This window comes from Umbelopsis ramanniana (assembly GCF_025399195.1).
Source record: "Umbelopsis ramanniana AG unplaced genomic scaffold K450scaffold_81, whole genome shotgun sequence".
Taxonomy (NCBI): domain Eukaryota; kingdom Fungi; phylum Mucoromycota; class Umbelopsidomycetes; order Umbelopsidales; family Umbelopsidaceae; genus Umbelopsis; species Umbelopsis ramanniana.
The window spans coordinates 35644-54751 of NW_026252167.1; the positions used below are offsets into that span (position 1 = coordinate 35644).

General features: G+C 43.9%; 9 protein-coding genes across 9 annotated transcripts; 2 read left to right on the forward strand and 7 right to left on the reverse strand.

Moving 5' to 3' along the window:
• Positions 1–75: 75 nt before the first annotated feature.
• K450DRAFT_275392 (uncharacterized protein) lies at positions 76–436 on the forward strand (the record flags this gene model as incomplete). The annotated part of the gene is made up of 2 exons (XM_051593166.1): positions 76–228; positions 299–436. 2 exons carry the CDS (start codon positions 76–78, stop codon positions 434–436), a joined length of 291 nt encoding a protein of 96 aa, XP_051440712.1.
• A 203-nt stretch (positions 437–639) lies between these two features.
• Positions 640–1952, reverse strand: K450DRAFT_260437 (uncharacterized protein). The gene is made up of 5 exons (XM_051592159.1): positions 1842–1952; positions 1527–1768; positions 1302–1460; positions 1034–1230; positions 640–967 (listed from the first exon to the last, which is right to left on the reverse strand). Exons 2-5 carry the CDS (start codon positions 1717–1719, stop codon positions 647–649), a joined length of 870 nt encoding a protein of 289 aa, XP_051440713.1. The 5' UTR covers positions 1720–1768; positions 1842–1952; the 3' UTR covers positions 640–646.
• Positions 1842–4879, reverse strand: K450DRAFT_260440 (uncharacterized protein). The gene is made up of 4 exons (XM_051592160.1): positions 4617–4879; positions 4343–4441; positions 3586–4266; positions 1842–3440 (listed from the first exon to the last, which is right to left on the reverse strand). The coding sequence occupies exons 1-4, from the start codon at positions 4828–4830 to the stop codon at positions 2113–2115; spliced, it is 2322 nt and encodes a 773-aa protein (XP_051440714.1). The 5' UTR covers positions 4831–4879; the 3' UTR covers positions 1842–2112.
• A 185-nt stretch (positions 4880–5064) lies between these two features.
• On the reverse strand, positions 5065–7285 carry K450DRAFT_260443 (uncharacterized protein). The gene is made up of 8 exons (XM_051592161.1): positions 6968–7285; positions 6814–6877; positions 6614–6717; positions 6325–6521; positions 6063–6246; positions 5761–5978; positions 5551–5663; positions 5065–5486 (listed from the first exon to the last, which is right to left on the reverse strand). Exons 1-8 carry the CDS (start codon positions 7213–7215, stop codon positions 5145–5147), a joined length of 1470 nt encoding a protein of 489 aa, XP_051440715.1. The 5' UTR covers positions 7216–7285; the 3' UTR covers positions 5065–5144.
• Positions 7286–7908: 623 nt separating this feature from the next.
• On the reverse strand, positions 7909–8317 carry K450DRAFT_275396 (uncharacterized protein; the record flags this gene model as incomplete). The annotated part of the gene is made up of 2 exons (XM_051593167.1): positions 7909–8012; positions 8158–8317. 2 exons carry the CDS (start codon positions 8315–8317, stop codon positions 7909–7911), a joined length of 264 nt encoding a protein of 87 aa, XP_051440716.1.
• A 272-nt stretch (positions 8318–8589) lies between these two features.
• On the reverse strand, positions 8590–11201 carry K450DRAFT_260454 (uncharacterized protein). The gene is made up of 11 exons (XM_051592162.1): positions 11156–11201; positions 10964–11097; positions 10683–10902; positions 10579–10623; positions 10302–10408; positions 10111–10231; positions 9855–10040; positions 9703–9792; positions 9441–9631; positions 9190–9375; positions 8590–9124 (listed from the first exon to the last, which is right to left on the reverse strand). The coding sequence occupies exons 1-11, from the start codon at positions 11160–11162 to the stop codon at positions 8846–8848; spliced, it is 1566 nt and encodes a 521-aa protein (XP_051440717.1). The 5' UTR covers positions 11163–11201; the 3' UTR covers positions 8590–8845.
• A 787-nt stretch (positions 11202–11988) lies between these two features.
• K450DRAFT_260464 (uncharacterized protein) lies at positions 11989–13186 on the reverse strand. Its single transcript, XM_051592163.1, has one exon. It carries the CDS (start codon positions 12924–12926, stop codon positions 12126–12128), a length of 801 nt encoding a protein of 266 aa, XP_051440718.1. The 5' UTR covers positions 12927–13186; the 3' UTR covers positions 11989–12125.
• Positions 13187–14470: 1284 nt separating this feature from the next.
• Positions 14471–15939, forward strand: K450DRAFT_260472 (uncharacterized protein). Its single transcript, XM_051592164.1, has 2 exons — positions 14471–15016; positions 15098–15939. Exons 1-2 carry the CDS (start codon positions 14755–14757, stop codon positions 15649–15651), a joined length of 816 nt encoding a protein of 271 aa, XP_051440719.1. The 5' UTR covers positions 14471–14754; the 3' UTR covers positions 15652–15939.
• Positions 15940–16403: 464 nt separating this feature from the next.
• K450DRAFT_260479 (uncharacterized protein) lies at positions 16404–18413 on the reverse strand. Its single transcript, XM_051592165.1, has 5 exons — positions 18113–18413; positions 17508–18014; positions 16878–17404; positions 16519–16808; positions 16404–16452 (listed from the first exon to the last, which is right to left on the reverse strand). The coding sequence occupies exons 1-4, from the start codon at positions 18225–18227 to the stop codon at positions 16644–16646; spliced, it is 1314 nt and encodes a 437-aa protein (XP_051440720.1). The 5' UTR covers positions 18228–18413; the 3' UTR covers positions 16404–16452; positions 16519–16643.
• Between the last annotated feature and the right edge of the window lie 695 nt (positions 18414–19108).

The window sequence follows — 19108 nt, forward strand, 5'->3', positions numbered from 1 at the left end:
ATGGTTGTGCCAAGACAATGCTCATCGCGCTTCACTCCTCTTTCGCAAAAATATCACTATAAACCACTTTCTATCATGAATCCATTTCAGCAGCTGCAACAAAAGGCTAACAGAATGCAAGGCGGCGGCGGCGGTCAGCCAAACGAAGAAGCTCAGTTGTGGCAGGACAAGCTGATTGGCAAAACTCTTATAAACGATAACCAAGAGACAGAGTTAGGTGAAGACCAAGTGAGTGATGGATTTGCTTTTTTTTTTTTAGCTGTGTTATGATCATCACTCTAACTGACTGAATTGACAGATCTTCTTGACCAGGAACTTACCGCAGCCTTTTCGCGTAGTGAAGCGCGATAGCTTTGTCACCATGGACTTCCGCCCAGAGCGTATGAATGTTAAGGTGGACGATAACAACAAAGTCACCGGTGTCCACTTCTCCTAGGTCATTTTTGCTTTAGTAGTTATCCTACCTGTCTGTCTATTTGTACATAAAGCACCAATTTTGTCTCCCTCAATGCGGAGTCCTGTTCAAACATTTGCCTGCCTGCAGTTTATATATTTTTTCATTTTTATTACTTTTTCTATGGTGAAAAGGAGACACCTGGTTGGATATCATATTATCTGTACATAAAGAGCTGAGCAGCCTGTCTTTTTATCCACTGACATCGCTCACTCGTCTTCGCTTCACAAAAGCGTCAGCATCATTAAGAGTTCCCATGTTGGTCGGGGTATCCACTTTAGTCAATCCTGACACTCCTAATTCTGTCAAACGCCTTCGTCGTTGCTTAACTGTATGATAGCTGACAATAGGTGCAATTGGCTTGGTGGCGTTGGATACTTGGGCCGCGGATTTCTGCAAAACATGCGACTCCATGGCGGTATTGAAACGCTTCAAGTTATCTTCCACTAACCGCGACTGCTGAGACGTCAATTCTCTGACAGTTTGCTGATCTTCTGGCCGTCCTACGTAAACCTACACAGAAAGAGTCAGTTGAGGGTGCAACGACTAACATTACATCATTCTGCTCGTTGGACTTACAGGTGTTTGCTTGAACGAGTGGCGGCTAGGAAATCTGGGCATGTGTGGTGGTACATAGGGTGCTGAAGTGCTATCATCTACTTCATCAGGCCGATCTTCGTCGTCATCTTCATTGTCGGAAGGTAAGAAGTCAGGCACGGGCTCAACGGTGGTCTCGCCTGAAGGTAAAGGCTGTAGTTCATCTGGTGAGATATTGGCTGCAATAAAATAGGATGAACGGATTTGAAAAAAGAACGGATGGCTTCAAGATCAAGTTCCATCTACATACATATTATTCCTTGATCCTTCAACCCGTTCAAGTATTCCTCGAAATCGGAAAGACGAAGTCCTGCTTCCTCCAAGCCGCGAGCTATATCATTGAAGTTGGGTTTGGTTCGATTGCCGAGTTCAGCGTATGCATGAGAGAGGTTGAAAAGTTTCTCTATATCTATAAAGTTGCAATTAATATGTGAGCCTATATTCAGTAGCGTTAAAGGGTTGAAATGTAGCGTACACAATGCCAAAACATCGGACAAGGCGTATAAGGATGATTGGTATGTCGACGTGAAACCGGCCTCGCGGGCTATTGCTGACACGATCTTGCAACAGGTGTCTGACGCCGTTTCTTCCGTAACGGTGGCGACTAGCTTGGGAGAGGGCTGTTCAGACATTGCTGATTTTTTTCTCTCTCTCTCACTAAAGATCATGCAACCTCACGAATCAGCTCCTGGCAAATATTGGGAAATTTTGCAACCGCTCATCACGTGTTCTCGGTTCAGCTAACTCAATTTTTTGCGGAATTGATGTTACTTTGAGAGAGTTAACTTACTTGAAACAACAACACAACAAATGGTGACTTTTGACATGATCAATTGATTGGAATAAGAAAAATCGGATAACAGAGATATATTGAATAGAGTGAAATGATATAAACGGAAATTTTTCATTGATACAGAACAAGTAGGGAAGACAAGACAAAGAAATCTTTACAATCACAACACGAGCCATGGAAAGGTCTGTTGGAAGGAGAGGTGGGGTGGGCAGGGTATAAAAAGCGGGAGATCGACAAACATCTATCCACATTTGATGGGGGGTATTTTTCAAAGACCAAGAACAGCAGATCCTACAGCTTCTTCCATGGTCTGATGGAAGTAAGGCCATTTGTCACGGACAAGACCAATAGGTTCACCAACGTCGAGTGTGCTACCAAGGTGGCATCGGCAATACTCGCTAGCATCATCCGTGCTAACTGCAGCATCATCCATGGTGGATGACGATCCGGCGCCATTGTGTTGCTCGGAAACAGTTTCAATTGGAAGGCCCTTTTCGATATCTTCAACGGTGGTGATGGTCTCGGCTGGGTTCTTTTCTTTAGCGTCCCACCGGCTGGGGTTAGAATTAAGATTGGTCGTGGAAATACGCTTGAGACAACCTTCATCACCGTATCGGTGACCTTTTTCATCCATATTTACAAAATCGTTGATGAAGAACGTCTGAGTGCCATGACGCTGGAGTCCAAATCCACAGGCAAGTAGCCCACGTCGAACGGTATCAGCTTCGACACCTACAAAGTGCCATCGACAAGTCTGGCCAGAATAGCGTTCGGCTTGACGAGCCGTATCAACCAATGCATCGGTACCAGTGGAATCCATTTGATGTACGCCAGACAAGTCCAAGACAACAGCACGGAGAAGAGGAAGGTTTCCGTCAGAACCTTTAGCACCCATTGCTTCATTCCAAGCTCGATCACCATATGATTCGGGAAGAGCCACGCCACGCTTGGTTGTATGCTTAATCTCGTCCGTCAATTTATCAAAGACGAATGAGGCATTTTGGAAGATGAGACTCTCCTCTGGTCGAAAAGCGATAATACCAGGTGCAATTTGGGTCAGGTTATTCTTGAGAGATGGATGGGACATAGGATAGTACATGGTTCCAGCTTCGGTTTGTTCTTGACCAGCTGATGTGGCCTGCTTAGATGGTTGAAGAACCAACTTGCCAAGTATGGAGTATGCGGGTCGTGCGGTGCGGTACAGCTGGATCACAAGTGACAAAGCCACGGGGACATAAATGCCTAGATCGACCGACGTAAACAGTGTGATAACCATGGCAGTAAGGAAGATCATGAATTCCCAAGGATGAATGGACCAAAGACGTTTCCAGACCGATGGTCCTGCAATGAGATCGGAGACAGCATGAATAATGACCGCGGCGAGGGCAGCGGTCGGGATGTAATAGAAAGCAGGGGTCAACGCATAGAGAGCCAAAACAACGATAACCGCAACAAAGAGACCAACCAGCGGAGTGCGGGCTCCCGATTTAGACATAACGGCCGATCTTGAGAACGATCCAGTGGAAGGATATGCCGAGAAAAAGGAAGCAATGATGTTGGTCAGTCCAATTGAGATAATCTCTTGATCGACATCAACTATAGGAGAGAAAAAAAATTCATGCAGGTTAGCATTGGATGAAACAGTGACACTATGCAGCAGCCAATGGGTTGGAATGAACAGAACACATTGTGCTCTTCGTTGGGAAGGCGCTCCAACCCATTGAGTATCAAATAAACTTACTTTTGTAATCTGTCATCTTGCCCAAACTCTTTGCAATGGCAACGTGTTCCATAATCAACAAGACAACAACACTGGGCAATTTTGTATAAATCAGTGACAACAGGTGAGTGTTGATGACCGGGACCTCCATGCCTTGGAAACCAGCTGGAACGGGACCCAAAACGTGGAAAGGGCTGGTGGTCTGGTGCATGGTAATAAGGTACGACAGAAGGGTTGTGAAAATCACCAATACGGCATTTCTGGCAACATTGACGTAGAAAAATTTTCGAGCATGGTTGGGGTACCGCTGGCTGCATTTGGCGCATAGAAATTTGACACCATAAAGAAAGACGAGGGATCCGAGACCAAAAGCTGCATCGACTTGAGTTCGACCTAGACCAGCTAGTGTCTTGCCGAATACCAGATAAGGGGCCTGATGGGTGTCAATGCCGCTGATACCAAAAATTTGATTCGATTGATTGATAATAATGGTCAGTGCACTGCCAGCCATGAATCCAGTGATGGTAGGCTGACAAATAAAGTCGACCAGTAAACCAAGCCGTATGATACCAATAAAAAACACAATAAAGCCGCCAAACAAAGCCAAGGTGATGGCAATCTGAGGAGCGGTGTAGTCAGCGGTTTCTGCCATGACTGAAGAAATAATCTGACTGACGAGGAGCGACATAATGGCGGTAGTTCCTGCGGGTGGTGGACATGTGATGAGCGCCTATGAAATGGCATATTACTGCCTGCACGCGCATTATTTAGAACATACCGATGGAGATATCCTTTGAGGTGGCAAACAAACAGTAGATCACTACACCGACGAAGCTTGAATAGAGACCGAATTGAGGAGGCAGGCCAGCAATTTTGGCTAAGGAGATTGAAAAAAAAAAAAAACGGGCAGTGGTTAGCGAGGGATTTTTTAGTTAAGGTTGAGAAACTTTGAATATTAGAGTTTGTCGCACAAATCGGTATACAAGGGAAAAAAGCAGCCCTAAAGCACGCCATCCATGAGCAAACAAGAAGACAGCGACATTGAAACATACCATAAGCCATGGATTGCGGCACAATCACTGCACCAACGGTGATGCCACAGACGAGATCGCCAGCCAGCCATTGAAGATTATACTTTGGCAGCCAATGCACAATGGGCAACAGATGCGTAAAGTAGTTCTTGGCAGCACGAGGAGTACCCTTGATGGCATTTTTGATACGAACACCGGCGGGTGGAGTAGGTTTGTCGATGTAGATGGTTGACATTGAGAAAACTAGTCTCAATGACTTTGGGAAGGAAAAGCTCTAATTTTTTTGACAGAATGGGATTTCTTGGATAGCCTTTTTTAATAATTTTTTCAGTTTGACTACCGATTACCTGATAAGGAAAACTACTAATTATTGGTGGGATAACACATGAGCCACATTTGATTGGGTACAGGTGACCCAAACATAATATTGGGAAACGTCATTCACTATAATGGGCTATCGCTTTTTTGTTTTCTAGCAAGCACGAGGTTTTCCTTAAGGTGAGTCGTCATAGTGTTTATTCACAAGCATCGAACATTCAGAATCCAATTTTAATAGTTGGTCATGGAGCTTTCAAAGATAGAAGCAAGTTCTTCTTCTCCAGGAGCGCCACCGGGGGAGAGTTTAGTGACACGTTCTTGCGGTAGAGTTCCCTTCACAAGGTCGCCAATATCTGAGGATGAAAATCCCAATGCAGATAAACCATTTGGCACATTAAGGTCTTCCAAGAAACGAGTCAACCGCTCCGACAGAACGTGACCAGCAGTAGACTGTTTGATAGACGATCTATCTACGCCAAAGGCTACCGCTGCATCAATGTGCCGATCTGGGCATAGTGCACCTGTAAATCGGAATACGGAAGGTGCTGTAAGAGCGACAGAGATACCGTGAGGCTAGAAAGGAGAGACTTCAGTAGGGGTGATATCGACGGCAGGATGCAGGTCGTTCAATGCTTACCACGATAGGATAATCAACATCGTAGTCGGGATGCTTGTAGGACTTGTTCAAACCACTGATAGGATAACTTAACCCGTGACAAAGATGTACACCTGCATTTCCAAATCCAATACCTAAGGAACAAAATGAACAATTATGTTAATTTAGTGGCTAGGGGTGACCCACGAACGGGGTTACTAACAAACCGGAGTGCAATAATGCAATATGTACCAGCAAAGGTTGCAGCGAGTAGCATCTGCTTTTGGGCCTCGTGGTCATCTGGATTCTTGACGGCACGGGGCAAATATTCTACAACCATCTTCAAAGCATGAAGAGACCAAACGTCGCTGATGGGATTGGATCCTTGGTACGCAGGTCGGTTCAGTGGGTTCTGAGGACGCGGAGTTCGCTCACTGTAGGGTAGAGCGGTGTATGACTCCAGAGCATGGCTGGTCAAATTAAAAAAACCGCACATTAATTGGTCAAATATGTCTTTAATGGAGCCAGGTTGTGGCGCGAATGCATGTACTTACCACAGTACATCCAGACCACTAGCAGTATGCACTTGTGTGGGCATGGAACGGGTATTCAACGGATCCACAATACCCAGCAGAGGCTTGAGAGCTCTATGAGCAATACCAGTCTTGAAATGGAGCGGAACGTAATCAAAGATAGCCGTACCGGTCGTTTCAGAACCTGTTCCAGCTGTAGTAGGAACTGTAATTTCATGACAATTAGGTCGAATGTCTTGGAAATAAATATGCAGACAACAAAGAAGCCCCCCCCAATACTTACTAGCAATCAGTGGCTTCAAGGGTTTGTCAACCGGTCTGCCTTTACCAATGGGAGCATTGACAAAGTCAAGGAAGTCAGCATCAGGATAAGCCGTATACAGGTTGGCAGCTTTGGTTGTATCAATAACTGAGCCGCCTCCAACTGCAACAAATGCATCTGGATTGTGGGTCTTGGAGAACTCAATAGCTTGTTTGAAACTTTTTTAGATTTTTTCGCAAGCGCATGATCAGTTTTGAGTTTGTTCTTTTTTTCTTTCTCCGTCCATGACCAATGGGTGAAAGCGCCTTACCTGATATCAGTAGGTTCAACTCTGACATTATCATAGATCACATAGTTGACCTTGTTGCGTTCAAGTGACTCGACAACTGCCTTCAATGGATGAAGTTTGGCAATCTACAATCGATATAGAAAGATCATAACACAATGACTCAGTTTATTTGCGCTGCAGACCACGATGATGATGATGATGATGTGCAATTTTTTCTTTACCTTAGGATCAGTAAAAACCGCAACCTTTTTGGCCTTCAGATTATTCAAATCTGCGCCAACTTCACTGTTTATAAGAAAAAAAAATCACGTTTAGTTAGTCAATTGCCCCTTTATTTTACTGGCTGACAACCTTGTCAACCATCGCCATGGTTACCTTGTTACACCTTCTCCAAAACGGATGTTACTAGCCGCCATCTCAAAGGCATATTCCTTTTGCTGTGATGGATCCTGAGCACTAGCATACTGTCTGCCATACTGCAACAGGCTATTGAAGGAGGCAGTTGTGGTGCTGGGGTGGTGGTGGTGTGAATGTGCGTGGGAATGGCAAGGACAGGCTTTGGCGGACGACTGCAACAAAGTCATTAACCGCGCAACGGTGGAGCGAGTAGGTGCATTTGGCATGCTGAAGAATAGCGAGCGAGAACAAAACTCTGAAGCGTATATTTTCTCACCCAGTCCAGGCCATTAAGTATTGGCAAGTTTTCACTCCCCGTGAAATTGCCCTTAGTCAGTGTTTTTGTTTTTTTTGTGGGGTCGTCCACGCTTCTATTTTCGCCAGCCAGCCAATTCAACCCACGATATTCCTCCATCCCTTCTGTCGGTGCATCGAGATAAGGGTATCATACTCAGCACATTTCAATAACCGTAGTTGAGATAGGTCTCTTTTTACATGCATATTAGTAGTCTGCCAAAATTCTCTGCCTGCAGGGTGCCTGACGCTCCCAAAATTTTTCCACGGTCATGCAGCTCAAAGCCGAAAGTGAAATATTGACATGCTCCTCGACATACTATTAGATAGACCAACTTTACATTTGGGTGCAAGCTTCTATACGGATTGAATTTCCTTCATGGTAACTATTACATCGGTCGAAAGGCGAGCGAGAGCGATGGAAGCAGTAGGTGTACCATAATGTCAAAAATGACCCAAACTGGCTTCCTCGCATTGTGGGTTTTCTTAATTTCTTTTTTTAAAACATGGTCTATAACATTTTTCGAATTTAATTACATTGGAAGAGCTCTTCTAATTCGAATCAGAGTGAGAGAGTGGCATTGAAACAGATGTGAATGGCCAGCGGACCTGGTATGATGGAGAAATCAAACTCTAGATACATGTTTGCACTCCATATGAGTCTTGGTAGGATCCATGGGCAATGCGCAGAAAAAGCCCAGCTTTTGCATTTGTGAGAACATCTCGGTAGCTAGAAAAACGGCCAGTGCGTGTTATTAACTGCTGTTTGATCCACTACCTACCCCCATCTGCTATACGCCACCAAACGGTACCATGAACCGCAACCTAGGTATGCCTTTCCTCCCATAGTAAGAAAGAATAAAACAACACTCTACCTTCAAGGTTCAACTGAACGCACTTTTCTTGTCCACTGCCTAATTGACGGCAGATCCTCTGCTTTTCTTGGTCAATGTTGTAGTCTCCAGACGGTGCTTGCTTCACAAATTCGTCCAGGCGCTGGAGTTCAACTTCAGATTTCTTTTGTTCGTCCCCCATTGTAGTAATAAGCTATGAGAGTTGTAATGAGATTAGCGAGCTGGTTTTATTGTTTTGGAGAACACCTTGAGATGAATGACGACATGCCAGTCACACTTCCTTTTTCGTCGCACCCCGATAATTTGCTGTTGGAAGCCGCCTGGGTGCTTAACAAGTGCATTGACGGGCGAAGGTGACCAGCTTTACTTTTTTGTGGTTTTTTATTTTTGTTTTTCCAACCATTCAGCGTATCTTTATGCTACCTAACCTTGTTGGTAAACATTTTTGTAATAAGCGCAGCAAAAGTTTCAGTAGCTTTTTTGTTTAAAACCAAGTTACAGTCGGAGACTGTTTCAGACGTGGGGCATTTTGGCAGCTGCCGTCATTGGCTGATGACTCGCACAGACAGGATATCCTCCATCTCGGCTCTACGTGTTGTCGAGTGCCTATTATGAGCTATATTTCATCATAAGAGGAATACTCCTTCTTTTACGAATGATGCAAACGAATTGGCTTTATTGATGTTTTGTGCAAGTACGGACGATTGCGCTATTCTGCTTTAACTTTCTGTTCACGCTTTTCCTTTTTGTACTCTTTTAGTTGCTTGATGACGGCCATGATCAGCGGCACAGAGACTGGGACAAAGAGCGGCATGTATATGGCATACTTGTGCTCATCGGGAAAGTACAGCATGGAAACCATCGTTGGGTCGAAAAACGCCTTTTCAGATCTCTCTATAGCATGAATGGAGTGTTGTAATGCCTTCAAATAATCCTCTTGCTGCAGCGCTTGACAAGCTTGATTCAACGAGTCGAGTGATAATTGAACCTTTTTTTTTTCACAGATGATTAGCTTACGATACAGCAGAAGCTCAAAATTGCATCGTTACAAACCTCTGTTCTTATGTGATCAAGAACAACCATGTTGGGTATATCCATCACCAACTGTGCCAACGATTTTAAGGTCGCAATGCTATTTACCACATTCTCTGCAATACGCTGCTTCACCACGGCGTCCATTTCAATCACAGTAACAGCCGTCTGGGGTGTAGGCGCCAATGAAATTTCGTAAGATGATTCCTGTGGGTGGTCCGCAATCAGTTCAAGTCCTGGCAAAAGTGGGAAAATCCTGCATTGCAACTTACCAGAGAGCTCATTGTCTTTTTGAGGTCATGTATGCCAATGAGGCCACGAAGTTGAGCGACAAATATCTCCATGAAGGGTTTCAGGTCTTCTTTGCTGAATTCGAGTTTACCTGAAGCTGCTTTTGGGGGGTTCTTGATAGCAATGCCTCCCCAGCGTGGAATCAGAAATGCATTACTTCTGAGTGGCTGACCTAAAGTTCGAAAAATGCATCAGGAATATGTGCCACCATGTAACGGATGTACTTTCATAACACGCCCTCACCTTTATCATCATGTATCCGCAATGGAGTTTTGTCCGCAGCTGGTATATAGAGAATGAAATTGATGGTAGGATACGAGGATATGGCAGAAGCTACATTGTCGAGTTGTTATGTTAGTCTAGTTGAAGAAGTTAGCTATTATATGGATGCTTACCTAGATTCCACTCTGCCGAATTAATGAAATGGGGAAGAGTTTGTGGAGTCAAATAATAGTACGATGGTAACTTCTGTCGCTCCATAAATTGAGGGGTAACCGCCAGGTCAGCATAGTGTTGGATTTGCGAGTCCACAGTGAAATTTGACACTAGCGAGACTTCCGATATGAATGGCTTCAAATAGGCTAAGGAAGAACAGAAAGTTAGGCACATTCGACACATACATCCATGGCTATCTCATGATAAGTGTCTTACTGTTGACTGCAGCTTCGATATCCCAATCTACTTGCAAGCTATCAGGATTACCGTTCATCAGACTGAAGGTCATTTGATAGGTAGGTGAGAACTTCATTGTTCTAGCTCCATCCAAATTCGACTAAATCACGAAAAACGGGGTTCAGTATCCTGCCTACATCTCTTTCAACCCCATTTGAAACCAAACTTACTCGTTCAGTTAGTTCGCTATCACAAGCAAGACTTCGTACTCTTTCGCGTTCACCCTTTAAGATAGCCGTAATGACGGCTGAAGACACCTCTTCTATGTCAGCTATAGCTGTCCGTTAGAAAATGATATTAGTATAGAATATGGCCAGTCAACGCACTCACATGATGTCCATTCTCTAAGCGTTAAGATAATACTTCGATCATCTCCAAGCTGGACATGAGCTAATTTGCTGGTCGTAGGGGCTGGTAACTGGGGAGCAATGAATATATCGTATTTACCAATGACCTGCTTGCTATTTGATGGTTCTATATGATGAAGTAAATCTGTATCCAAATAGATTAGGCGGGGATCTAACTAGGTAGGTGGCATCCAGAATACTTACTCTTCATATCAGATGTGATAGGCCAATTCTGGATATTGACATGAAGCGGAAATTCCACGCACTCTCTCGCATTGGTCGAAGCAAGTCTATTATTGACGTGTGAGGTGATTGTCTCCTGTATGACTGCAAAGTCAAGTGGACGATTGTGTGCCTGAGGTTCGCCGTCAGCAATGCTGGCCAGGTGTATGACAAACGTTGACGGAAAGCTAAGCTGACAGGCCTGTGAATGGGATGAGGTCAATGCGGTGAAATGGAGCGTTCAGACAAGTAGCAACGCATACCTTGCGTTCTGCCCAGGAATCTATTTGTGAAAACGGCAATTGTGCGCGGTAGACCGCTGTAGTCTTCCACCATAATGGTAATCCCAGCAGTACGACCGCCCAAACGGACGCGATCACAAGTCGCTTTGTTGAATCTTCAAGTGAAGGTTATTAGATGTTGGACAGTACGGTATAAGGCTGTAGATATTGTACCTGGCATGGAAAATGCGTTCAATTAGGCCCTGCCAAACTGGTCACCGACTTCAAACCGAGCGCATTAATTTTACGAATGGGACTGCCCCATATAGACGGTCAGCCTAAATCCAACCCATGTTGCCAATGCGCCGTTGAACTCTTTTGAATAAAAATCCTATTGTGATAAGAGTATCCATCATGCTATGACAATGATATCTGCAAAACTTATCAATAAGTTGAAAAAGAAAACACTCCTCCGGAAGCCTCAAAAGCTGAAGGAGCGACAAGATGGCATTGCAGTGCTGCACCGAGCTCATGGGACCGTTGCAAAGACCACGAGATGCTCGGGTACGTAAAAGGGCTTCTCTTTTGAATAGATAATATAGGACTTATGCACAATTACATGGAAACATTAATTGTACGAACAATCCCAAACAGATTACATTTGGTGACGAAAACTGTGACTTGGATACGACGACAACGAAAAGCAAGTGTGCTTGTTTCCAAGATGCACTGTATATATTGCTATCTGAACACGTATAAAATCAAAAACCACCACCGGTAAATGAAATGGCACATTACATATGAAACTAAAGCTGAAACGGACGTTGAAAAAGAATTTGTAAAAGGTGCAGGCAAAACGAAACCAAACCTGCCGAGTCCATTTATTTTCACAATGATCATCCATCATGATGATCCACACCAGAAAAAGTAACATCAAAGGATATACAAGGAAGTAGAGGGGAAAATTGCAACGCCGTGCAAGACAGAGAGAAAAAGTTTACAAGTGGGGGTGAAAGGCAGCCAAAAAAAATAAAAACAGCATCATGGTATCTGCGTCATGGAAAATGTTAATGTTGCATCTAGGTGCAAACATACAGGAGGAATTAGTCTCGTGAATAGGGAGGGGGGGGCAATGAATACGTCAAGTCTAATGCACCAATGGTAAGAATTACCCCTATGGTAACTTGACCGGCAGTTGTTGGCATCAATCATCTCGCTTTGGTCGAACCCGCTTGAATGGTGGTTCATGACCATTATCTATGTTAATATTGAATGGACGACCCATGAAGGTGAACTCGGGGGTAACGAATCGTCGCTTGAGGCCATCCATGGCAACATCTTGATTGTCCAAAGACATCGAGTCTGTGTACGTAGGCCGCATCGTCGTCGAAACATCCGATGGAACGGTAAAGGTGAATTGAGTATTGGGATCTATCTGAAAGGGATTGAATGAACTTTTTGCTGTGGCAGTGTCAGTGGAGGATTGTTGCTGTTGCTGCGGGCTAGGCGAAGTAAAAAATTCTGTACTGGTGGGTTGAGGTGCGGCACTGGCCGGTTGTGGTGCTGGTGGTGGTGCAGATCGTGGTCCGTCAAATCGTTGATGTGCAGTAGATGTGTTTGCTTGTGATTCCTGGTTCATCGGTTCCTCCACACTTGGGTTAGCACCTCGAATCTCGTAGGTCAATTGCGCATTTTTACTTCTAGCAAAATTGAGTAAATCTTCAACCGGGACAAGACCTTGCTCGATCGGTGCCAAACTTTGTTCATTTTGATGATTGCGAACACTAACACCTGGATGGGAGGTGATGAATCCGTACAGATCTTGAAGCGCTTGCTGATAGCCTGCTGCGTACGCTTTTCGATTTTGTACTAAGGAGTCTTTGTACAAAGTTGTGACTTTCAAAGCCGCAGCCTTGAAAGAATCCATCAGCGCATTTTCTGTTGATTCATACGAATCTAGAATGTTGGATGAGTCTCCTTGCGAAAAGTTGTGTTGATTTGGCATACTTTGAACAGATAAAAGACAGAGACACAGAAAAAAAAATTGCCAGGCTGGGCCGGTTCTTGGCTGGCTGTCTGACTGACTGATGGCCCAATTCCATCACCGATCACATTTTTTTTCGCTTGTCGACGTCACGAGAGAAACTTGAAAGAAAAGCGGACTGGCATAACCTGATTTAAATGCAATCCGCTACTTTGTTGAAAACGAAAAGAAGCAATTGACCATAGTGGAAATTTTGCTAAGCAATGATAGCATCGATTTCCAACATTCACAGAATAGCTGCTTGTCGTGGACGATGTAAATTCACATTGCGTTGATAGAACAAAAGCCGTTGGATCAGTAAGAGAAGGAATGTAGTGCAGGAAGTTCGATAAAATGATTTTCATTCACAATCATTCAGCACCCTTCCCTTTGTTGCATCGACCAAAAAGGAAGATCCTGTCAGTTTACAGATAACATTTCAGCATGTTGATGTTGGCGCTAAAATTCTGGGTTTGTTCAGTGAATCTCAAAATTGTTTTTCTTAGAAATGTTCATCGATTGCCAAAGGAAGCAGCTCCTCCATAAATAAAAGAAAAAGTTGGCCGCCTTCTTCGTTTCAAATTAATCAAAGAGAAAAGAATATTAGGGTGGCCGAGATGGGTAATTTTTTTAGTTTGTTTTGCTGCATGGTTCCATCGCGTCAAAGGAATTTCGAGAATTTACCATGGGCAGTCGTCAGGCTTGGAAACGCGTGGTGGGATGGATGTTTGAACATAGGTGAGTGCTGGATACATTTGTTATGCTTACGTCTATGGACGTAATAGGGACTCCTCTTCTCTGCATATCTGTGACTCACTCTCATCGCTCCATTTGCAAATGATAAATTTGTGAGAACTGGTTATTCTACCTTACCAGCCATATCTATATGGTACGTAATTAGGAAGTTTGCTTTGTTAATTTTGTTTTTTTCTGTTCAAGAGCAAAGGTTGCAACTTGGCTTGAAAGGATATCGGCAAACAATTTTCGCAGTTGGGATGAGTGGAAGCGATTGGATTAATTGAGGTTGATGAATCGATATTGAATAAGGTTTCCACTCTTCAGAAGCATGTAGAAAACAAAAATTTTATGCGGATCGCGTGACCCTCCGTACTTATCTCGTGGTGGTAAGAAAAGCTTTCATGATGTCTGCATATTTGATTGTAAGCATGCAGTTTTGAAGCAGAGATGCAGACAGTTTTTTAGTTGTGCTGGAGTTACGTTTTTTATGGGTTGTACCGAGAGCAAATGTGCGACGTTACAAAAAGTGACATGAGAGCGAGTGGTTAACAGTGCGCTGATTTTTGACAATAAGGAAACGGTTGAGTTGCAGCAGCCACCAAGTTGCCCGGGCCACTATATTGGTTGGGCCAGGCAATATGTAACAATTTTTTGTCTGATAAGTAAAATAAAATAAAATAAACACACAATACGTAAGGTAGCATGCCAAGCAAGCATGCCTCAGCAATGATGATGATCATTTACCTCGCTAACTATCGCCTCGCCCGAGTCAATATACCAGCGGAGTAGGCTTGTTGTTTGGTTCAAGTGGTGATTCCTGGCTTTCCAGCCAAGCCCACTTTCCCAAAGCATCCAAAATGGTTGTCCAGTCCTATGACAATTTCTTTCTCAGCTCGGGACCTATTATCCAATGCAGCTATAAAATAGATGGCCACATTCGCACTCTTTGGAACTTTCGGTTAACCCTGGTGGTAGCTATAAGCAAAAAAAAACGTTTCTCCTGCTCATCGGCACATTGCTGGCAATTGCTTCCTTTCCTCTCTCTACTTTTATCGATTCAAACAAGAACACGATGTACAAATCATTGTTAACTGCTCTCTTACTACTCCTGTTGAGCACTGTGGTGACCTCGGCCAGTTATCATTCCCAAGAAACCGAACGCATCATACGTAGCAATTTACGTGAGTATTACGAGAACGTACTGGACGAAGTCCTTAGTTCTCGTGGTAGCGATGTGCTCCTCTCTATGGGTCGTATGCGGCCAGACCGACGTGGAGGTGTTTTCGAAACGCTTCAAAAAGAAGCTGGTGCTTTCGGAGTTCATGACGTACATGGTGAGAACCTCAGCATGGTTAGGCGTACCGCCCAAATATGAATTTTATTTTTCTAACATCACTTGGTTGATCTATTTTCAGCTTCATGCCTCGTCCAACTACCAGAAATGATTACCGTTCATATTACACAACTTCATGGACATCTTCTGGAATCGGTTGAACCAAATTTGGAAGAACTCCTGCCCACACTTATGCCTTCTGCAGATGCTTATCGCAAGGCTGAAGACTTCGAACTCGATGAAGAAATTCCTTCCATGTTACTTCCAGGACAAGATGAGCTTGTATCTACAGTATATTCTTTGAATCAAGCTATGGGTTATCGCCTAAGCCAACAAATCGATCGTTTCGATGTCTTCTTGAAGGTCTCCGCCGATATCAACGCTTGCAACAGCAAGTTACCTAACGTCTCCAAGTCAAACTCCTGGTTTTCAGATATAGTCTCTTGGCTCTTTCCAACTCAAACAGACGCATCTGGCGTTAGTCATGAAAAGCGTGCAAACGCCGAATCAAGTACTACAAAGCGGTTCCTCAACACCCATTTGGATATCGTGCGCCAGGAAATGTGGACTGAATTTGATGCTAGAGTCAATGATTTGATTACTTCAATCAGTGAGGACATTATGGATGACGAGTAAAACTGTACGGCATTCCAATCTAGACACAAACTTTCCCAGAGATCCTGAGAAAAAGAAATTTGCAAGTCTGCAAAAAAAAAAAAAAAGCAGTTCATCTCGCTGGCCGGGTGAGCAAGAGAAGAAACAAAATCCCACTTTTTATAGCGCATCGCAAGTAACCAACTACAATACCACTCTTTCTGTCATCTGTTGCAAATTCGCAATCCCATTGAACCATCCTCACACCTTCCCTGCCCTTTTCACCCAGTGATACTGGTTTCCGCTTCAACTTGTATTTACATTCATCGTCCAACTTGTTACTTATGTTGGAAGAACACTGTAGTCTGCTATCGGGAGATACGACGCTGCCGTGCAGCGAAAATATCTTCCAGCTCTCTACTTTTTTCTACAAAACTTTAGTCTAGCTTGTGACATTTGAACCTGTACATATTTGTACATGTAACCCCATCCCTCTCCATTCATTGTATATTCATCATCACTTCCGCCAAATCTCACATAAAGTCCAATTGCTGGTGTCAGCCGGCAATTTGATCTTTGTTCCAACACAATATGCCCATCTAACGTCATAAATACAGTCATGGTTTTTGAGCATATCGATGCTCGAAATTAATACGTTTTATGAATTTTTTCAGCTTTACGATACCATCGCCTACGACGAGTGAGGTACCGAGAACGATTCTCCTTCTGACTATGAACGGACAATGAGCTCGATATAGGTTCTTGTGCATCCGATTCCTTTCGTTCATTCTCCCACTTGTGATCTGTATATATCCAACCATCTTCATCTGGATCAACCACTCGCTGTGAGGCAAAATATAAGTTTTGTGAAGGGCTAATTTGGGGGTTAGAGGAAGTATTAATACTTACGACTACATCGTCAAGCGTGGCACAGAGGCGGGAGGGGGCAGATAAATAGGAAATAGCAAAAACCGACCATATTAGTTTTGGCACTGTTTCACTTTCTAATATAAATAACCTGATGCATTCCAGTATCACTCACCAATGCCAAGCACAGAATCCATCCAAGGACCGGATTCATCCAAATGCCATTCTTTATCAGTCCACCGAAAGCCGATGGGTGGAGGCATATCTTCCTTGGGGACAAGAGGCTCTGCACCTGTAATATTCGTCCATGGCTTGCGCTCTGCCCGCAGTAGCTATCAAGACAAAGTCTGACATTAACAACGACTTCAAAACTTTGCTATCCAGCTGGCAATGACACATACCTGTCCTGTGAAGCCTGACCCTGCCCACCATCTCTGATTTTCAAATATTGAGATTTCAAGAGTATCTGGGTCGGCAGCAAAAGTGGGGTTCGCTTTGATTAGACCCAATTTACCGGCTGCATCTACTAAGGTTTGAATAACTTCCAATATGGCACCGACGGCCTTCTGAGCAACCTGCCACATCCATGTGTGCCGTAAAAGAATCATACATCCAATAAACCAGATTAATTGCCTTCCAAAGATCCAAGCGATAGATGATATAAGACCTGAGACGCCAAGAATCCCCAATGGAACTCGCGTATTGTCCTGACTCAAACGCGTGAGTTGTCGCGTCAATCTATCATGAATTGTAATGCCTTGAGTTAAAATGTCTTGTACAGTCCTCAGATTTGAAAAGTACTGCGGCGAGGTTTCGTCAGTACATGTCGGCAACAAGATATCCGATATAGATTTTGCACTTTTCAGTTGTGGTAGCGTTAATAGGATGACCAGTGGCGGTATGAGCAGTATTATTGATGGGTATAAACCTTTTTTTCGAAAGAGCGGGCACAGACAAAATTCATGGTTAAAACGGTCGTAGTTTCCGGATTGGCCGCAAAGTCCACCCGATTCCCATGACTAAGCACTTACATAGTAAACTCCAAAATATTAAATATGAAAAGGAAACAACAGGCTGTTGCCAGTGATATACATGATTGAAATACGACATGGCGTTGGTGATGGGTGTGGCACGGGAAACGAACTTTGAGAAAGCTTTTCCCGTTGCTCGTGGCGACAAAATTGAAACATTAGGATTCCACACTCCATTCAATGTCGCCTGTGCCATGGAGTCCTGTACATGTTGCTGAATGGTTCGTCGATGTGTTTTCGCGGTATTAGGAGTGGAGGATTTGGAAGCGTCTTCAACTACTCGAAGTGGAGCGTTGGGTGTATCTGATTCAAATCCACTTGATTTCTTTGTTCGCTGACGAGAACTGGTCATCGTAGACACCTCGGAGCGCGTTGAAAATCGCGATACACTCTCGCGATCAGAGTCTGTAAACACAGAAGACCGGTCATCTCCCATATGGTTCCGGTCAAGTTGATGGCAGTTGAGTGAGAATCGGCTGCACAAGTGATGACAAGTATAACCACATTCTATGGGCGGCGGTTATGAGTTTAGGCGCATTAATAGGTGTAATTAAATGGATAAACAGGTCATCAACATAAAGAAAAAGCACCGAGTGTGTCCGTACCTGAACATTGGCACCCTTGTCGGGCGAATCCCCACAGAACCTTTTGGCAATAGTCGCAATATTGCAAGCTCTGGAAGCTTGCTTCCCGGAAGCTGTGTGCTTTCGCTTCAGGCATTGTGTTCAAGTTGAGATCACCGTTCACGAATCACCAAATACCGATCGCTGATCGCTTTCCAAACAGTGTGTGAGTGATCTCTGGGAACGGTTTGAGAAGTGGATGTGGAGTTTCCAGTACAACCGAGTTTGAGTTCCGAACTAACGCACGTGATGTTCTAATCCTGCAGTCTTTTGGAAATGAAAGCTGTATTTCATTAGACAATTGTCCAAGCACGCTCCTACGATGCTGTCGAATCAAGTTTCCTGTTGCGCCTCCATAGTACACGTATTATCTGATGCCTTCTTGAACCAAGTTTGCTATGGTGCAGTACAGTTACCGTTCGCTGTTATTACGTAACGCAATATACACCATACTCGAATTTTCGTGGGCTTATGCTTATGTTTTATCTATTGCTTCCACGGCATACACGCCTTATAAAGTTTTCTCTATAATTAACACAGTAAGTGATGCTAGTACAGCCAACCCTACTATGGGGTACGATGACATGTCTCTGCAGGCAATGGATCAATATTTGGCACAAGTACGTAAATAAAGAAAATTCGCTCCCGTCTCCACCAATGCAACCTGACTCGCATATGGCACCATTTTCTATTTACTGAAGCGAGAAGAAGCGCGCTGAGAACTTATCACCGTCAACGTATTACGGCGCCCGAAGTGAGCAATCAGCCGTGGAGGGCATTTTATGACTGGTTTTCGACTATGACCGACCCTTAACCTTTTTAATGGCAATTGTGGTTGTTCTAGTCCTATAATACGTTAAATCATACTCTACTGGTATCAGTTACGCCAGGATTGTGCAGAAAAGAAATAGTGGCCAGCTGTACAATTTATGCTCTGCTTGCTTACAAGTTTCCTAAACTTTATGCTACTAAGTTTTT